We start from the raw sequence: 19,497 nt of genomic DNA, 5'->3' as shown, positions 1-19,497 counted from the left end.
CCCAGGAGAGGAGGAAGCAGAACTGTGTGTGAAGAGGACCGACACCAAGCCAATGGTTCCCAACATGTCTCTTGAAACCCTTAAGTTTTGCAAAGACAACACACATTCTGGCTGCATTCAGCTTCCTCCTGCCTGCACTTCTGATCCCGGATGGCCTTCGCTCCTCTTGCCTCTTCCTGAGGCTCCTTTCCCTAACCCAGAGAAGGGGCCAATGAGGGCACCCCACAGGACTCCTGCTCTGGAGGACCCAGCAGACTCGGCAGGAGACCCAGCCCAGGAGCCTGTGAGCTTCCTGGTCGACCGCAGGCTGGGTAAACAGCTGTACAAATGTCCACCAACTGACAGCACTTGTCAGCAGATGTCCCCTTGGCCTTGCTGCAGGGGGAGGCCCAAAGTCCCACAACCCTGGGCCGGGTGGGAAGAACACATCACGGGGCCAACAGAAGATGGTCTCTTTATACAAACGAACTCCGAAGACTCGTTCTCAGGGAAAAAAGCAGGCCCCAGTCTCCGCGACAGAAAAGCATGTTGCCTAAACATGGTGATGAAGTGTTCCAATGGTCTGCAGACGAAAGGGTTAAAAGAAGCCACCGACACTCTGGCCCCTTTCAGTTACCAGCCACATTTGTTTTGTTTTTTTTTTAAGATTTTATTTATCTGAGAGGCAGAGAGCCCAACATGCATGAGGCTTGATCCGAGGACCCTGAGATCATGACCTGAGCTGAAGGCAGACGCTTAACCGACCGAGCCACCCAGGCGCCCCCACGTTTGCTTTCAAACACAGCAGATTCACAATGTTTTCACACAGTTTATTCAGAAGTTTAAAATGTGGGCATTTTCCCCTAAAAAAATCATCCCCTGCCACTCCCCCCACAGAGAACCACCACTCCTGTGAACTTCTCTTTACCGTGCTTACCACACACACTTGCAAAACACCTGGCGGTCAGAGCCTCAACTATTTGGTAATACAACGCGACTACGAAGTTACACAAAGAATCTCATATACTGCCTTTGCACTGCAGACCATGAGTGAAAGATTAAGGGGCAAACATTACCTTCGTCCAAAGTTAATACTTCCCTAATCTTTTTTTTCTTCCTCTAAAGACATTAAAACCCGAAGCAGTTTCATTTACTACTGTAACTCTGATATCCCATTTTTCTTTTGGGAATGGCTAAGCCGGGACATCCTTTCGAGCTGATCCGAACCTCAAGACCGGCAGAAAGCGGACTCCCAGGGGGGCTTGGCCATGACACTTGGCAACAGGCAAAATCACCACACAGGTGCAAATGATGCTTTCAGAGTGAGCAAACATTTTACAATAATGCATTAATATGGAGCCTCCACATTTTTCTGACGCAGCAAAATTCCTCTTAAGGTGGTGGCAGCTGTGAAAGAAAAGGCACTTTGTGCTAGAATTCCGAGGGTCTCTCAGGAGAGCGCCACAGCAGCGGGGCCCGGTCAGCCCAGGCTGCAGGCTACCCTTTAGGGTGGGGAGGAGCACCCCCCAGGAAGGCATCTGCAAAGGAAAAATCTGTAATCGTGATTCCAAGGCAAAATGGCTAAACTGGGGAGGACAAATACGAGACCGAGAGAGGAGACGAAACACAGCTGCTCCCCAGGCTGAGCAGGGAGCTTCACGGGGATCTGTAGCTGGCTCTGCACTTTCTCCTGGGCCGCTTCCTCCACTGCCAAGAAGGTTCTGGAGCCAGAGCAGGAGCAGCACCTTAGCCATGAGGGTTCCGGGCCTGCCCCTCGGCCTGCACGCTCCCTGCTGTGTCCCAGGAGCGGACCGAGTTCCTGCCCGCAGCCCTCGCGGCTACCGCCGGCCCGCGACAACGTCCGTCGTCGGGATTTCGGATACAGCCGTGAAGACGCGGGAAGGGTTTCCCACGGGATCTGGGACGCCCTGGCGAAGCCCAGGGGCTTGGGTCTTCTGAGAGCGACAACCGATCACGCCCGTCGTCCCCCATCGACACTCAGAAGAGCAGCATGAGTGTCTGCGACGGGCAGGGGGAGGCCATGGAGGACGGAGGGTCTTTATCCCAGCACCATAAATAAAGTGCACCGCGGATGGAGGATCAGGAGCCCTCGGGGGGCCGAGGCGTGGGGAGGAACCACATCGCCCCCCGGCGCACAGGGGCGCCGAGCACCTCCTTCAGCCACGATGCTGGCTGCTGAGGCTTTCGTTATTGCTTTATTTCCTTAGTACTGGGGAGCCTTTAGCGGGAAAGGAAAAGGAAATACTTGGCGGGCTTGGCGGGAAGCACGTCTGTCACAAAGTCACAGAAATTGGCTGATAGTCAATAAGTCTGCGTTACAACCTCAGTAATGCTTGATGATGGCTGGTTTTTTCCTCCTTCATTCTGATGAACTCAGGAGAACACGTTTTTTAAAACCTCTATCAAATTGGCTCACGAGGCTTCTAAAGAAGCAGTACAGCTGTTTCCGGCCGCCGTGGTAGAAGTGGCTGTCTCTGCTCTCCAGGTTCCCGATGCGTCATGGAAGACAATCCACTTGCTGTCACACTCCAGGAGAGTTGGCCGTGACACACTGGCGGGTTCCAGAAACCTCTTGGAAACGCTTTCGAAAGAGTGTGTGAGAGGAAAACCGGGATGTTGTACCAAGAACTCTGCTCCACCGCGCGTTCTGATTCAAGGGGACTATTTGGCCGCTTTCATGTAGGAAGGTATCGCCCCCCGAGCCGTCAGGCCCTCGAAGCGCTTGTACGTGTAATTGATGAAGACCCAGTCTTTGTTCTTGTAGTCGGTCTCGGGGTGATTACTTGTAGCCACTGGGAAAGAGACACATGTGAGAGCTGACTCACTGCCTACCCGAGGGGCCACCCCGAACCGAGGGAGGCCACTCTGAAGAGGACGAGCACAGTTTCTATTTGGGAGAAACTGTTTATCACTCTGCGAATCTTCTACATTTGCTTGTCTATGTTCTTTGAACCTCCTATTTTTCACAAATATTTTTAAAGTTTTATTTCCCCATTTCTGTCAGTTCAGGTTACCTAACCTTTAATTTAATAAATACAAACAAAAGAACAAACCTTTGTGATTCCCCCACCCCGTTCAGCCACTAAACACGGGAGTTTGGTGTTCATTCTCCACTCGACAGGGCGTCACTGCTCCCCACTGCTCCCCACTGCTCCCCAGCACTAGCACTGGGAAGACACTTACAAAGAGCCCGAAGCACTAAAACCCCTCTAGCTGACCCGTAAACACAACCCCCAGACCGGGGGAAATAACGCGCTTCTAATGCAGCAGGAGGCACTGTTGGTGATGTTACCTGTTGGCTTAAGAATATCAGATTCTGGAAACTCATCGAAGTTTGAGGTATCATCAATGCTTTTGATTTCAATAGATATTGCAGCAGGTCTCTCTCTGCCAAGAACAGACATGCCAGAAATTACTACGGTTAGTAGTCACGGGGATCACGGCTGATTACGTCTGTCTCCGCAAAGCCCCTGGCCTGACACGGGGAGACTGTCCACTGGCAGGCAGCAGTGACTTTCTCTGAAAAGCTTCTGACACTGAGCAACCACGCCACCTGGCCACATCCAAACAAAACGCGAAAACAGAACTAACAATGATCTGTAGCTGGGAAGAAAGACAAAAATAATGAGAAAAGTTAAAACCCGAAGTTAATGCGCGGCCCTCGGGGCTGCCTGTCTGTACGAAGGGTAACCGACCCTCCGGGCGCCCCCTCGCCTGGGCTCTGCCCTTCCACCAGAGGTGCGAACGAAGAGCGGGCTAAAGGTAACCGCAAAAAGGAGCCAAAGGTAAAACTGGGAATACGCAAATCGGAACACTATGGAAGAGCGGACAACGTCTTGCCCGTCTGCCTGGCCACGGCCGAATGCCGAGTAAGAAGGGCTGCCACTGGCCACACTCCGCAGCCCCCGCGGCCCCCACCGTGGCCAGCTCCGCTCTCCCTCCCCACGCCCCTCCTTCTACCACTCCTTCCTTCCCACCCTAGCTCCCTGTGGCCAGCAGAGCCCTGGCCCCAGCACTGCAGAAGCTGGTGCAGTCCCGGTAAGAGCAAGGCCCACACGCTGCTTAGGTGTTCCCTTCCCCGCGGAAGCCACACGTCACTTCACTTAGGAAGTCGCTGCTGGCTTCACCATACCTCCTGGCACAGGGCTGACGGGAAGCCCTAACTCCCAATCCTCACCACGAACGGTAAACAAGAGAAGACCCTGAATTTCTAAGAAGCCCTCTTCCTTACCTGGCTTGCCAAATAATGGCGCTTCTAAATTAGTATTAAGCAAAATACAGCCTTTCTGAAATAATCCTGAAAGTGTGTATATGGATATACCTGATATGTTCCCAGTCAACGCCTTCAAAAAAAGAGTTACTTTTGATTTCCTCAACTCCAGGGGCTCCAATTCTATGTTCCCACTCACAGCAGAATCTGGAAAAGACAGAGGCCTTTCAGCATACCTCAAGTAGTCTCCTTGGAGAAAGAGAAGGAATAATCTCCGCCCCCCCCTTTTTTTACAGAGAGAAATGGAAGAAAGCAGGGGACAGACCCAGGTAATAATTAAAGTTTAAAAAAAAATGAATTCACTCATGTCAAAAAACCTGGGTGGGAGGTGGGGGAGATGTTCTCTGACTAATACCTCAAAATTAGATCCTTGGCTTTCTCAGAGATAGGAACTTCTGGAGGAAAAGTCAAAGTTTCTTTCCAGTTCATCACCTTCTTATATGTCTCTTGAGGGGTCTCAGAACAGAAAGGTGGGTAGCCTGTAATAAAAAGGGAACTTCGGAGCTTTTACACCCCAGAACTTTGAATCTGACTGAGAACATTCTCCTTAATACGAATCTATACATCTTTAACCCTCCATAACCTCCTCTGTGACTTCCACTCATTCCAGAAAACATCTAAACTAATTTTTCTTTTTCCCCCCAAACTCCTAAGCCCAAAGTGAATTTGTGCTTCCGGTACCACAAGGGAAGCAGCCAACAGCTGAAGCTGGGAATAGAAAGGAGGACATACACAGCGTCACACACGTGGAAATCACTGTGCCCAAAGAAGAAACGAAAGGATGAAACAACATCACTGAGAAAGGACTCTGTTCTAGGACTATCCTTACGTGGGTACAGTGCAAACAAGTTGAATAAGAAAAAAGCACAGGTGTTAAAGGTGACCACCATGCCTCTTTTTGAGAACTACAGACAAGGGAATAAATACTGTCAGACCATATTACTCCGCGTGCCCTCCACACAGACCACATCCGCCTCCACAGGCGTCCAACCGATGTTCCCGAAGACAGTGCAGCCAGGAGCCACACTAGCCACCCACAGACGCACGCACTCAGTACGGCCATGGACATACTTCGTCTCCGAGTGCTCTCCGGCATGCGGCCACCCCCCCAAAACAGTGTCCCCTAAATGCACAGACACACCATCCGAGTAAGAGGGAGAGAGATCAGCGAGTTCCATGCGCTGAAGGCTTAGAGAGACGAAGGGGACAGCAAGAAAGTAAAGAGTATGCGAGGCAACGTCCGTTACTCTGCATATAATGAATGTTGAAGAAATGCCAGACACTGAAATAGCTGCTAGGAGAGGATGAAAAAGGGAGAACAGGAGAAATGATCCGCACAGCACCCCAGGATGCCAGGAAGCCGGACCGCAGAGCTGGCTACTTGCCGGCCACGAGCTTTCTACCTAGGAAACTTCCCATGGAAAGTCAAGAGGGAAAGTGCTTAGCTCAGCCGCAGCTGAGACAGTCCGCTAGCAATACGGGACTCCTTCTGGCGGCACGGAAAAGTCCTCCGAGAGCGCGCAACTTACCGATCAGCATCTCATACATGATGACCCCGAGCGACCACCAGTCACAGAGCTTGTTGTACCCGGTCTGCATGAACACCTCGGGAGCGATGTAGTCGGGAGTGCCTACTGTGGAGAAGGCCTGAAACACGGACCACACATCAGGGGCGCCCGCAGGCAGGAGGGTGCCCAGAGGCCTGTGCTAGAGACCAAAGGTTCCAGCACCGCCTACGGCTACCCAAAAGTAACTGGGCAGGATGGCCCCGTAGCTAACGGCAGGCCTGCTCTGCCAGAGCGCTTCCACAGCGAACAATGAAGCTTCGGGAGGCGGGAGACCTTCCGAGATACAGCCAACGCCATGGTCGCTCAGGACAAAGGTATCATCCTAACGACTAGTACCGTAACTTACTGAGCACGCAGTGAGTGCCAGGCTCCATACTTCTTAGATGCTTCTGAGCCCAGTTCGTCCTGACACGACCTAGCAAAGGACTTTAAGGATTTGTATTAAGCAGATTAAAAAATCTGACGCCCAAAACAGCTTTGTTCACAGGCTCAGAACTAATTAAGTGGCAGAGCCCAGTTTGAAAATGAAATGCCTTGTCTAAATCATCCCTCTTTCTATCATAAATATTCCTTGATTTGGGAAAATCATAAAGGGAAGCTTTATTATTACAAGCTAGTCATATCCCATAGGTTAGAGATTTAAGTCTATTTCCCAAACGTACTCATTTATGTAAACAATTCTCAGAGGGATATTTTCTAAATTCAAGTAATCTATTCTCATATACCAGGACTACAATACGACACTCAAAGCCTTCCCATGTGCTCACCATTTGGGGGTTTACCACATAGAAGCCTCTAATCTAAGCATTTTTGATAGTATAGAACTTCTAAGATAAAAAATAACATCTGTGTTGTCTTTTGAAAATGTTTATTATGGAATACTGCAAACATACAGAAAAAAATAGATAAAACAACACACATGTCCTATTGCCCACATTAAAGAAACGTTAATCATCTGCCGTATTAGTCTCAGATCAACTGTTTTTTTGAAAGACACAAAACTATAGAAACAATTAAACCCAGACAGCCCCTCCCCCTTCCCCAGTGAAGTCAAAACCACCCTGAAGTTGCTGTGCTACGCTTGTATGAAGATTTGCATAAATGACATAATATTACTTCCTGAGTATTTCAACTTTTAATAAAGCGCTTCACTCGGTACTTCATTAGTCTCCAATGCGACAACTTGTGCTGACTCGACATGATGTTGCGATTTATCCAGGTAGCTCTGGCTCACCCATTTCACTGCTGTACACACACTCCATTTCACAAACATCACAATGTTCGTTTTTACCCATTCTTCTGTTGCTTCCAATGTCTACGACAACACCTGAATAAACATACCTGTGACACCTCCAGGGCACGAGAGCAAGAATTTCTCTAACGGATACGCCAGAGGGAGTACCCCCGGGTCTTGCCTTATAAACATCTTCAACTTAACTAGACATCTTCCAAGTGTCCTCCAAAACGCCTATTTCAACTCCCCCAGTGGGGATGAGCTCCTGCTGTTCCATATCTCACCGACCCTTGGCTCTGTCAGACTTTTTAGCTTTTGCCAATCTGATGAATGTGAAATGGGACCTCGCTGCTCTAACTTACATGTGCTCTATCGCTCATAAGGCTGAGCGCGTGTTCGTTTACTGATTGGCCAGTCAGCTCTTTTTTCTCTGAATCCCCGTTCAGATCCTTTGCCCGTTTGCTTTTTAGTTGCATTGTCTGTTTTCTTATTGATTCGCAGGACTTCTCTATGAATCCAGGGCATTAATCCCGATTCGGGACATAATCCTTTATAGTTTTACATATTGGAAATAACTGCTCCCAGTGTGAGGATTATCATTTTTATTATGGTTTTTAAGTGATGTAATACATGTTATATACCAAAAAATGTGCAATTATCAAATAATGAAGAATAATAAAAATGAATAACCATGAGTTCAACTGAAGGAATGAATCATTACCAATGTCATTAGAGCTAAACGTGCACTCCTCTCCCTTCCATCCTTCCCCCTCTCCTAACCCCTATGGTTCAATTTTATTTATCATTCCTCTGCTTTTAAAAAGAAAAATTAATTTTGCCTTATGTCTGTGTCTAAATAGAGATCTTAGCTTTATTTTGGGGCTTTGTAAAAATGGTATCACTCTACATGCAGTCTTCTGCTGTTTGATTTTTCTTCTCAATGTTTTGTTCCTAAAATTGATCCATTATGTCCCATGTATGTAGCTGTAGTTCAATCACTTCCACTGCTATAAAATATTCTACCCCATAAGGTAACCATTTTCCTGTCAATGGGACATGGGGTTATTTCCAGTTCTTGCTATTACAAAAATACAATCAACATTCTTATACATGGCTCCTGGTTCACAAGTGCACATTTTTTCCAGACCGTATGACTAGGGGTAGATGCGCTGGGTTGTAGGGTATGCATGTGAACTGTAACAGAATTCCAAAGTAGTGGGACCATGTGGCTTATCTTTTCATTTGTTTATGTCTTTTGATATATAGAAGGGTTTTTTTTCCTTTAAAGTAAGATCAAGTTTTCCTTTATGATTTGTACTTCTGTATCTTAATATTTTTTAAAAATCCTTACTCCAAGATCATGAATATACCACCTGATACTTTCTTCCAAAATTTTAAAGTTTTATTTTCCATCTACAACTTATTTTTCTGTATACTGTAAGGTAGGAATTTATTTTTTCCATATAGAATTGTATACTGTTTTCTTTTAAATACATGTATTAAATAATACACATGCCAGCTGCTGTTTTTAAAGCTTTAAAGTCTGAGACTGCGCTCTCCCCAAGAATTATTGTCATTCTAATTACAAAGATTAAGAAACTACAGAAACTTCAATTTAGAAACTAGATTTATTCCAGCAAAGCTGAATGTTAAGTAAATCTCACTTGTTAAAAAATTCCTATTATAAAACCAGAGAGTGGGGAGCCTGGCTGGCTCAGTCAGTAGAGCATGCAACTCTTGATCTCGGGGTTGTGAGTCCGAGCCCCATACTTATGGGTACAGAAATTACTTAAAAAAACAAAAATAAATATATTAGCACTGTGGCCAAAGGTTAACTCTTGGCTTGCTTTAAAAATATTTTTTTAAATCGGAACATTCTCTACCTTTCATTAGCTTCCGAAACACAGGTAAGTGTCAGTCCCAACAATGCAGGAGCTATGGTTTGAGAAACAGTCTCTTCAGTGGAGGGTCTCAACCTTCGCTGTGCAGTAAAATCACCCAGAGTGCTTTCAAAAAATCAGACCCAGATTATATACCCCAAACCAACTGAATCTGTCTCCGGGAGTAGGACCCAGGCATCAGTAGGTTCCGAAGCCCTCCAGGTGATTCTAATGTGCAGCCAAGGTTAAGGTCAACTGCTCAACGGAGAGACGCAACAGAAGCATCTGACCCAATTCGTGCCTGCCACTTCCTAACCCTCAGCAAGCTCTGTAAACAGTTTTTCAACCACATACAGAGTTCAGACACTGAAAGAGTATCAGAGTCCCTACGGAAAGGAGACTCTGATGTGACTGACTATACCAACCTTAAGTATCCCCAAGTTAATGTCAGGAAAAGATATCAAAGACGGATTTCAGCTATGACATCCCCAGAAGTGTTTGGTTTAAGATAATGCCTCCCCCAGGGCCCCGGCTGAACAACAAAATCATTATACTCAAAGTACGGTCTGGCCTGAGGCCCACCCGTGGGCCTTAAAAACTGCAAGCCTTTCTTTTGATGCTTCTGAAACAACCTTAGAGGCATCCATTCTCACTAGGACGGACAGCTACTTACCAGTGACCTACTAACCAAGTTATTAAAGATACTACAGAGAACTCTAATTCAGTATTTTACGAAGAAGTCTGACTGAAATACAGTACTTGGCAAACCCGCCAAGTTGCCACTGAACAGGCTGCCAAGCAGAAGAGATACACCTGCACGACCATCCTTCCGAATTAGCCACTGCTTCCCACGGCCGAGGTTCTTGCTTTCTACAACCGTTAGTTTAGCCTTACCATCATTCATTTCATCCACTAGAGGTTTCTGGCAAAGCCTAAGGATGTGGTGATACACATTTCTATTATCTCTGGTCTATAATTTTCCAATAACTAGACACTGCGACGTACAGATTATACTTCAGATATAAACCAATGAATCAGAATGAAAGTCTGCCTGGACAGCAATATTTTGCTGGTGAATTTGTACTATTTAAATAACTTCCAATAGATCATCAAGGTAAATGCAGTAATGTTACTTATTTTTAAGCTTGTAAGGTATAATTTTATGTGTACTTAAATACGTATAAAGTTAAAAACACTTTCCTTAAATTCCTCTCCAATTTTTATCACTAAGTTCTCCTTTCCACCACAAAGTAGGAAAGGGTGGGGCAGGTGAACTGAAGTCTTGACTTGCCTAAGTGAATCAAAATTTTAAAAGTTTGAGAACCACTGCCTTAAAGCTCTGGGTAGGCATCTGTAAATTAGTTTTATCTTGAGAAACCTCTAGTTTAAATATATCCCCTTTACACCACCATAAAAATAGGGAACAGGTGGAACAGGAAGGAAAGGGGTTGTCACCAATGTAAAGGGTCGGAATGAAGTCCTCCATTAAAATGTCACACCCAAAAGAACCTAATATTATCTTCCCTCCTTAAAAAGATTACCTTTGGTGTCACCGGCAGTGTGACAGTGTTCTATTAAGGTAATCTTAAAAGCAAGGAATAGATATGCTGTAAACGTTTACTGAATGCAAATTTATGTACTTATTTTTAAAATTTATTCATACTCAGTTTGTAGCATTTAGGAAGCCACAGATATTACTTACTAGCTGACGTCTATTTCTTTTCCAGGTCTCTGCTTTCCTTTTGGAATTCATGTTCTGGAAAGCTAAAAGCAGAGAGAAAAAGTCCTCATCAAAGTTCAGACAGGGATGTTTACTGCTTTTGAAGGCTCTGGTTCAAGCCACACGGGACCTTCAAGTCTTGCCTTTCCACCCACACATCACTAACTCTAGACACGAGACCACACATCAGTACGTACGTATGTAACTCTAGACCCAGCAGCAGTGACCCTACACACTGCCAGCAAGTCTGTAAACCCAAACCAAAGGCACGGAGGCATCAGCTCAAAGAAGCACACAGTCACGTGGGTCATGCGGCCAGAGAGGATACGGGCCTTCATCAGAATTACGGGAAATACAGTTTCAGCAGCAGCAAAGGTCCCAAAGTGGACCTAAGACACTGATAATTCCTCAAAATTACCATCGAGTTTCCAAGAGTAATAACTGCTACATATTCAGAGACTTCTGCATTTAGAATACATTTTTGGCATAAGCTTCTCCAGGATGAACTGTAATTGACTACATAGTTTCAACGGTTTAACAGTGCGGGGGTGAAAACAACACTTATAAAGATCAATTTCCTTCTGCCATGACAGAAAGAAGCACCCAGGATAAAGCTAATCTGGAGTTGGTCCCAGGACTTTTTCCTCTGCTTTTGCTTGCCTGCCCTCTATTCATCCCCAGTAACCTTCTCAACAGAGCTCCAAAGAAGGTTCTTTTCAACATCTGCCTTAATATATTTGGTAGCACTCATCTTGCCTCATCATACAATAAAAACCACAGGCACACCTGGGAAGATATTTTCATTCTCTAGACTCATGCTGTGAAAATCTTCTAATCCGTCCTGCATATATTAGTTACCAGGGGAACAGCTCTTCTAGGCCCAGGAAAGGGATAAAATGGCTAACACCACTGTTTACACTTACTGAAATCACTGGGGAGGCTGTGGTTCAGATTCCTATAAAATTCTGTCCTATGTGCTTTTTTCAATCCTGTGCAAAGGCCAAAGTCAGAAAGCTTCACATGGCCCTAAGGGGAAGAAGAAACAAGGTACGGATGAACACTCAGGAACGTGGAACAGACGTTATCCTCCAGCTCCTTAGCAGATCCATTACAGCTCCACTACAAAGTATGCTTTTTTTGTATAGGGAAAAATAAATAAAAAATAAAATTTTAAAAGATCCTATTATACTAAATACTACTAATAAAAGAATTTCAATTTTTATATATTATCTTTTTGCCCACACATAAACTTGCCAACACAGCTGAACCCTCCATGGCATCTAAAGATACTTTTACCACTTCTTTAAAAAAAAAAAAAAAAAGATTTTATTTATTTATTTGACAGAGATAGAGAGAGAGCACAAGCAAGCAGAGTGACAGACAGAGGGGGAGAGGGAGAAGCAGACTCCCGGCTGAGCAGAGAGCCTGACACGGGGCTCAATTCCAGGACCCTGGGATCGTGACTTGAGCCAAAGGTAGACGCTTAACTGACTGAGCCACCCAGACTCCCCCGCCCCTTTTTTTAAGTAGGCTCCATACCAGCGTGGAGCTCAATGTGGGCCTTGTGCTCAAGACTCCCTGATCAAGACCTGAGCTGAGATCAAGAGTCAGACTCTTAACCAACTGAACACCCAGGCGCCCCTCTTTCACTACTTCTTAAACTCACTCAAATATTCCTCTGTGTTTCTACATGGTTTTCAAAATCACCATTTTTAATGTCTACATAATATTCAAATGACTTAGGAGCTGCCTTCGGCCCCGGTCATGATCCCAGTGTTCTGGGATTGAGCCCTGCGTCGGGCTCCCTGCTCGGCAGGAAGTCTTCTTCTCCCTCTCCTGCTCTTGCGCTCACACACGTTCTCTCTCTCACTCTTTCCCTCTCAAATAAATAAATAAAATCTTAAAAAAAAAAATTCAAATGACTTAGTACATCATTATTTACCTAACCACCCTCCTAATTCTGGATGCTTACTCCATTTCTGATTTTTCACTCTCATGTAATGTGGATTCTAAGGACCCCTGTGATAGAGTCTCTGTTCCCAACCCTAACCACGCATGGTACAGAGGATGGTGTAAATAAATGATTGTTAGTTAAATAATGAGTAAATGAACAAATCGTTGTTCATGTAACTTCTCCTCTTGAATTGTTTCATTATGATACAGTCCAAGGAATAAATTATTCCAAAGACAGAGAATTAATGTTATTGCATAGTTCCTGACAAATGTTACTATACTGTATTTTAATCATAAGTGTCTGGCTTTATCATTCTCTTCAAGGAAAACTCACAACTTCTCTGAGCCAGGCCCCATGCTTTAAACATGCCATCTCATTTATAACTCTTACGCCACCGTCAATGACTCAGACTCGTTAAGTAGCTTGCTGGTGAAATGGCAGAACCAATGCCAGAAATCAACCTATATTCCTTTTCTCCAGACCAGGATTACCTACTCTCTCCAACCCCCTGATCTCACCTGGAAAACGGAAATAATGGTATCTTCCTGGCAGGAATGATGAGAATTAATGCATGGAAGGCTCCTAACCTAGTGCCTGGCACGTAACCGGTCCTGAGGAAGAGGCAGGTGTTCTTGGGGTGGTGAAATTTCAGGTAGGTAAGGAAGTAAAGCCAAAAACAGGGCAGGGAATCCTGATGCTCAGGGATCTACACTGCTCAAGGTCTCACGATTGGAAGTGGTGTGGCCAAGGTTTAAGCCCCAGTGACTTCAACATCTGTGGTACACCTTCCTTCAGGACATCCTTATGCCTTAACATACCAACTTCTCAGGATACAAGGAGGCTACAGAAGCCCTGCTCAGATGGATCAGGTTTTATATTGTTTTGTTTTGAAGAAATCCCATTCGGTTTGGCCATATCTGTGTGTGTGTGTGTGTGTGTGTGTACGCACGCACGCACAACAAAGTAAACTGCCAAACAAAGACAGGTTTGAGCTTGCTAACCTGGTATCATTTTTTTTTCAGATTTGCAAATAACCTGTTGCACAAGTCAAGGAACAGTTTAACTACTAGTTCTCAAAACTACATTTTACCTGGATACCTCTAAGAAAGGAACGTGTCTTAAAAAGCAGTATGTGGAGCAAGTGCTAGTCAAGGCTACATTTTCAGGGAATTCTGTGGCTACTCTACGTACGCAGCAGGAACTCAGAACTTCTGCAGCTGCACTTCTAGAATCTGTATGGCTGAACACCTACATAAGCCTGCTCGTGGGAACATTTTTCTACAAGTCTGGGCTAGCATCCTGTAGAGAGCAAATGTGCACCTAAAGGGGTTCCACACTCCTCCTCAGCTACATTGAGGCCCCAAGTCCTTGGCTTTCAGTATGTTTGCTGGACCTCCACAGAGACTACAGGGTGCAACTAAGCCTGCTAAGATACCCGGGGCCCAGGACCAGGGCATCTGAACCCAACCACATGAAGTAGGGCCAGCACGCTATTAAAAATATATCTGAACAGAATGACATAGAAGAATAATTTTATATACACTAACATTTTAAAAGCAGAATACCAAGCTACTTTTAGGATATTAACTATATATAAATTATAGACACAAGCAGTAAAGGTACTGAAGCTATTGTACCAAAATAGTAGCTATCTTTGAATGATGAGATTATAGGTATTTTTCTTCTTTATAACTCTTCGTACTGTTCGAATTTTCTACTACGTATACACATTATTCTTATGATGAAGAAAAAAGCTACTAACCAGAAGAAATTATTTGGTAAATCTCCTGCCACCTTGAAACTTTATCTAAGTTTTTTAAAGAAAGTATACCAAAAAAAAAGGAAGGAAGGAAGGAAGGAAGGAAGGAAGGAGGAAGGAAGGAAGGAAGGAAAGAAAGAAAGAAAGAAAGAAAGAAAGAAAGAAAGAAAGAAAGAAAAAAAGTATACCAAAAGTTCAGGTTTTTCAAAGATCACAAGAAAATTATCAAAAGACAGCAAGAGGGGTGCCTAGCTGACTCAGGCAGTGGAGCATGCTTGATCTCAGGGCTGTGAGTTCAAACTCCACACTGGGTATAGAGATTACTTAAATAAATACAACTTTAAAAAAGAATGGCAAGAAAGAAAAATATCCTAAGAATTAAATTCACTGTCCTACGTAAAAGAAAAATTCAGTCCAGACAACAATTCTGTGTAACAGAGCATAACATCCTAAAAATTTTAGAGCTGGAAGGGACTCTGGAGCTTCTCTGGATCAATATATTCACTTTATAGATACATGAGGTCTGGACAGTGGGGAAACTTGCCAAGGAGCAGCCAGCAATCTAGCAGCACAGGCATTCTCTTCTCATTTGCTGTGAGTTTAAGAACCAAGCAAGTGAACTCATTTGCATATCTAAAGAAAAATACAAAGAGGCCAGTACAGAGGTTGAGTAGGACTCTTCTTTAAGCAGAGGGCAAATGAACTGGAACCTGAACTTTGGGATAGACTGTTGTTGTTTTTGTTTGCCTAACTTCCTGGTTCTTGGCTGGGTTCCTCAACTAATAAGGTTGCCCAACAGAGGGGTTCCCAACAGGTGAAGCATTAGTAGAGTTAATTACATGCTAGGAAAAGATGACTATCTTTGGCTTTATTATAAAATAAGCTTCTAAATCAATTTTCTTCTTAATCATTTTCAAAAATGTCCATTATTATTAAGAAGGCTGTTCGATCGAATTATAGAATCATACTCCTTTCAGAAAAGGGAAGTAACAGCAAACTTACCGGTAAAAAAAAAAGAGAGAGAGAGAGAGAAATATACAAGGCAGTTCCCAGCTCCCTTACCATGATTATCACAAGTGGCGCAGGTGTGAAAGCGGAGACCGCCCAGGTGAGGAAACACACACGGGCATGGCACTCCCCTAGCACAGTACCTTGCTGTCCAGGAGAAGGTTGTCTGGCTTGATGTCTCTGTGGATGAATCCAAGCTGGTGAATGGAGTCTATGGCTAACACTGTTTCTGCTATATAAAACTGAGTCTCCTCTTCCGTCAGGGTATCTTTTTTCATTAATAGGGTCATCATGTCCCCTGGAAACAAGAAGACACAAGCCACCACACACATACACACACATACATACACACACACACACACACACACACACACACAACAATACATGAGTAAGTGCCAGTTTTCAGATAGTTCTTCCCTATCTGCCTACATAAGGCAGTGCTAAACAGGCTCTTTTGTGTTCCAGAAACTGACCCCACACTGCCAATATAGGTGGAAATGGGAAGTAGTCTCTAACACTTAAAGGTAAAATTCACAGCCACAGAGATCAAAATGCTTTTAACCGAATCTGATGCTGACCACTGAGCAGTGATTTCCACTGTACTTTGGAAAGCAAAAGGAAATTTCTCTCCCTCCCTCCCTCCCTCCCTCTCTCTCTCTTTCTCACACTCACACACACACACACACACACACACACACACACAATTTGCTTAGGGTAATTATTTGGACTGGGGGAAAAAATTACTTTACTTTTCACTTTGCCTGCAAACTTCTCTGTACCTAGAACCAACTGGCATTTCCACACAGGTTATATTGCCACTGTTAATAGATAGAGGCCGAAATGCCAAACAAAAACTAAATATATGAAGAGGCTGAAAACAAGTTCTCCAGTCTCTACTTAACAAAACACTTGAACGTAAACAAATAAAAAGGTGGGATTTAGGTAGCAGAGTGTAAGTCAACAAAAGTTAAAAAGGAACTGAAAATGCTACCTACTGGGGTATGTAACGGCTGCCTCCCCAAAGTGCAAAGGGAACACCTCCCAAGATCAGTGGAGTTTTTTCTCCAGTGTTTTATTTAGTTCAATATACACCGATATGCTTTATGCAACTTTTACAACACAGTATCAGTAGTCTAGCAGTTAAAAGGTAAACTCCCTAGTTCTCCGCAAAGTCAAAATTTAATTATTTCAGCTTAATAACAGCAACATAAAATGGCGGAAAAAAAAAAAAGACTCTGATCCTAACTCAGTGGTTAGACAAAAGCAAAGCAAAGAAAGTATGTATAAGTAGTTTAAAGCTAAGAGAAACAGGAAAGATTCAGTTTAGATTCCATATAAAGCCATTTATGGTCAGAAAACAGGGAAAAGAGAAAGAAGCCTCTGATTTTAACAGAGCATCATGCTGCTTTCTAGATTTCATTTATAACTTTGGGGGAATTTTTTGTATTCTTGGAAAAAAGGGGATATTTTACGCTGAGGCAAAAATCAAACCATTTATTAAAATGCTCTCTTTTCTTGACCCAAGACTTGAAAAACAGGATTCCCGAATCACTCTCGGCAGCTACATATTCAGTCTGGAGGCACACCGGAGACGTGGAGCGGTGCACTCAGGCCAGCTCTAGGGTAGCTGTGTGGCCTCAGCGCTGTGGCCCAGGAGAGGAGCCAGCGGCCTCACCTGTGCGAGCTTGCCCAGATGATCAGAGAGCTCAGGGCAGATGGTCTATGGCTCTGCAGGCCAGCTCCACCGGGTGCAAAGGGCAGGGTCAGGAGCCATGAGGAGCTATGGAAGATGGCGCATGTGAGGCTTGAGGAGACACGTGTCAAGGGGCTGGGGACCGAGCCGGTTCCGATGGCATCTAAATGTTCAAAAGTTGCTCCTCGTTCTACCACACAGACTCCTTCCTAACTTTCGTCAATAGTTCATTAATTATTAATGAACAACTGATGACCCTAGATCTAAATAAAGGTTATCACAGGATCAAAATATTATGCCACAGTTGTATTTGCTTTGCTACAGAACCAAAAAGAGAAAAAGCTTTCTTTTTTCCCCACCAGTTTGCTCACAGCTCATCTGCTCCCTGGCACACAGACTGTGTTCCCCAGAACAGATGTATGTTCTCTCATGGGTTTACTTTGGAGCAGTCTTAGGACATACACATGCTGAATGTAAAACTTGAAATCTCAGAAATGAGAAACTGTTTCTGGCTACTAATACAGGTAATGAGAAAGTCACTCCTTATTAATATAAGTTACAGAAAAAGAAACAAAAAAGTTGAAGCAAAGAATGTAATAGCTTCAATTTGGTCACTGGGGTAACTGATTATACATGATTCCCATTGACAGGAGAGCAGGCAGAGTCCCTATTTTATTCCTATACATTGAAAAAGAAAAAGAAAAGAAAGAAATGTCCATCTGAAGTCATGAGAATGAATGAGAAGGTTACTTTAATGGCACTAAGAATTGTAGAAAGGCACCCCAGCACAAGACAGGTTACTGACCTCCTTTATAGACCTAAAAAAGATACAGAAAGCAACTCTGTGAGCACGATTAAAAGTAGGAAGGAGGGTTAATTGACGTGAGAGAGAAACCACAGAACAAAAAGGAAAAATGACCTTTCATCGTCAAGTAATTACCTCCAGGCAGGAACTCCATGATTAGGTAGAGGTTTAGCTTATCCTGAAAACTATAGAACATTTTCACAACCCACAAACTGTCTGCCTCCACTAGAATGTCGCGCTCCGCACGAATGTGGCCGACCTGGAGGTACACGCATTTGATTAATGACAAGCCTTGCTCTGCTTCATTCGACTGCATATTTGTTTAAACAATTTCAATACTGTTCGAGTATTAAATTGTGATGCAAAAGATCTAACTTCTGCTCAGGCAAACGTATGAACTCAAAACGGACAACATTTGACTTGAAGGTATTCAGTCATACACCTGAGTGATGAAAGGCTTAAAAAAATAACACAATGAACGGCTGTAATGCAAACGGCAACTTTCGCAGTGCTATAAATTAAACCTGATTAATTAAAACTACCATTGTTCCAATAACCTTTTATGACAAAAATTAAGTCCCCAAGATGAGCCCCCTCTTAAACAAGTCCCACCTCAGGCCTGCGGGGGTATCTGCAATGACAGTGCCCTGGTGGGCAGTTCCAGAATACTATTCCACAGCACTCAGTTCACTGCTGTGCACAGAGTAAGCGCTCAGTTCTTACTGAACTGAAATGTAAGAACACCTAAGAAAAGTTACTGATTCAAATTTCTGATATTTCCAGTTTTCTGCTCTTATAAACTATCTAGCTAAAGAGACCAAGTTGCCAAAGGTTTGGGAGAACTAGCAGAATTCATTAAAATAATGTTTTATTATCAAATTTACCTTATTTACCTTGAACATGTAATAGTAATCAAAACACTGCTGCATGTTATCACATCCCATCCCCCCCTTACCTAAGTGTCACCAGATGCAAAGCTGGGTTTAATCAGGTCTGTGTTTATTAAGACCCAGTCCAATCCTTGAATAGAGGTTTTGTTCTTAACATACACTGTGGGGCTTGAGTTCTACTCTACGTTCAGAGGTGAAGGTGTACCAAGGCTCACGAACTGGCACTTCTGCGGCAAACTCGGCCCATGGTTGTTGTTTTGTTTGCTACGACGTTCTATACGCTTGCTTGTTTTACTGGAATGTCTTCAGCAAAGTCAGGCACTTGCTCTTCCAGCTGGACGCAGCTCCCACCCCTCTCCCGTCTTACATGCAACCTGCCTCATTCTTCCCGCGGGCCTCACGGCACTTGAGTCTACAGATTTCGGTTTCAAGGCTCTACTAAAATTGTTTGGGAACTTTTTAAATAGCTTCGATGTCGCAGAAAATTTCCGTTTTGTACATCTCTACTTAGGGTACGAGGGTGGGAAAATGGAAGAGAAGGGTGGTAAGGGACAATGTTAGGAAATCATGAAGAAGCTGAGTAAGGGCAGATGCTTTCCCTCAGCTTTCATACAGAAGCAAAGATTTTGGGAAACACTCATGCCACCCACTCGACTGCAGCTGGGGCCAGGCCCTGGGCATTAGCAGACAGGAAGACTGCGCGAGTCAATCTCCAC

General features: G+C 44.2%; 1 protein-coding gene across 3 annotated transcripts in view; it reads right to left on the bottom strand.

Moving 5' to 3' along the window:
* Positions 1-795: 795 nt before the first annotated feature.
* STK38 (serine/threonine kinase 38) overlaps positions 796-19,497 on the bottom strand; it is a 40,397-nt gene continuing 21,695 nt past the window's right edge. For 2 of the 3 annotated variants that reach the window (XM_040644683.1, XM_040644684.1), the window contains exons 6-14: positions 18,027-18,150; positions 15,537-15,691; positions 11,596-11,698; positions 10,655-10,716; positions 5,800-5,917; positions 4,626-4,749; positions 4,322-4,417; positions 3,293-3,387; positions 796-2,792 (exon numbers count right to left, since the gene is read on the bottom strand). In XM_040644683.1, the coding sequence (XP_040500617.1) occupies positions 2,662-2,792; positions 3,293-3,387; positions 4,322-4,417; positions 4,626-4,749; positions 5,800-5,917; positions 10,655-10,716; positions 11,596-11,698; positions 15,537-15,691; positions 18,027-18,150 (1,008 nt within the window). In that variant the 3' untranslated portion in view covers positions 796-2,661. Of the gene's footprint in view, positions 2,793-3,292; positions 3,604-4,321; positions 4,418-4,625; positions 4,750-5,799; positions 5,918-10,654; positions 10,717-11,595; positions 11,699-15,536; positions 15,692-18,026; positions 18,151-19,497 lie in introns of those variants that run through there. The other variant, XM_040644685.1, reaches the window with a different exon arrangement.

Source organism: Ursus maritimus, unplaced genomic scaffold (assembly GCF_017311325.1).
Source record: "Ursus maritimus isolate PB19 unplaced genomic scaffold, ASM1731132v1 scaffold_30, whole genome shotgun sequence".
In the NCBI taxonomy this organism is placed as follows: Eukaryota; Metazoa; Chordata; class Mammalia; order Carnivora; family Ursidae; genus Ursus; species Ursus maritimus.
Note: the sequence above shows the minus strand (reverse complement) of the source record. Positions and strands in the feature narration are given on the sequence as shown.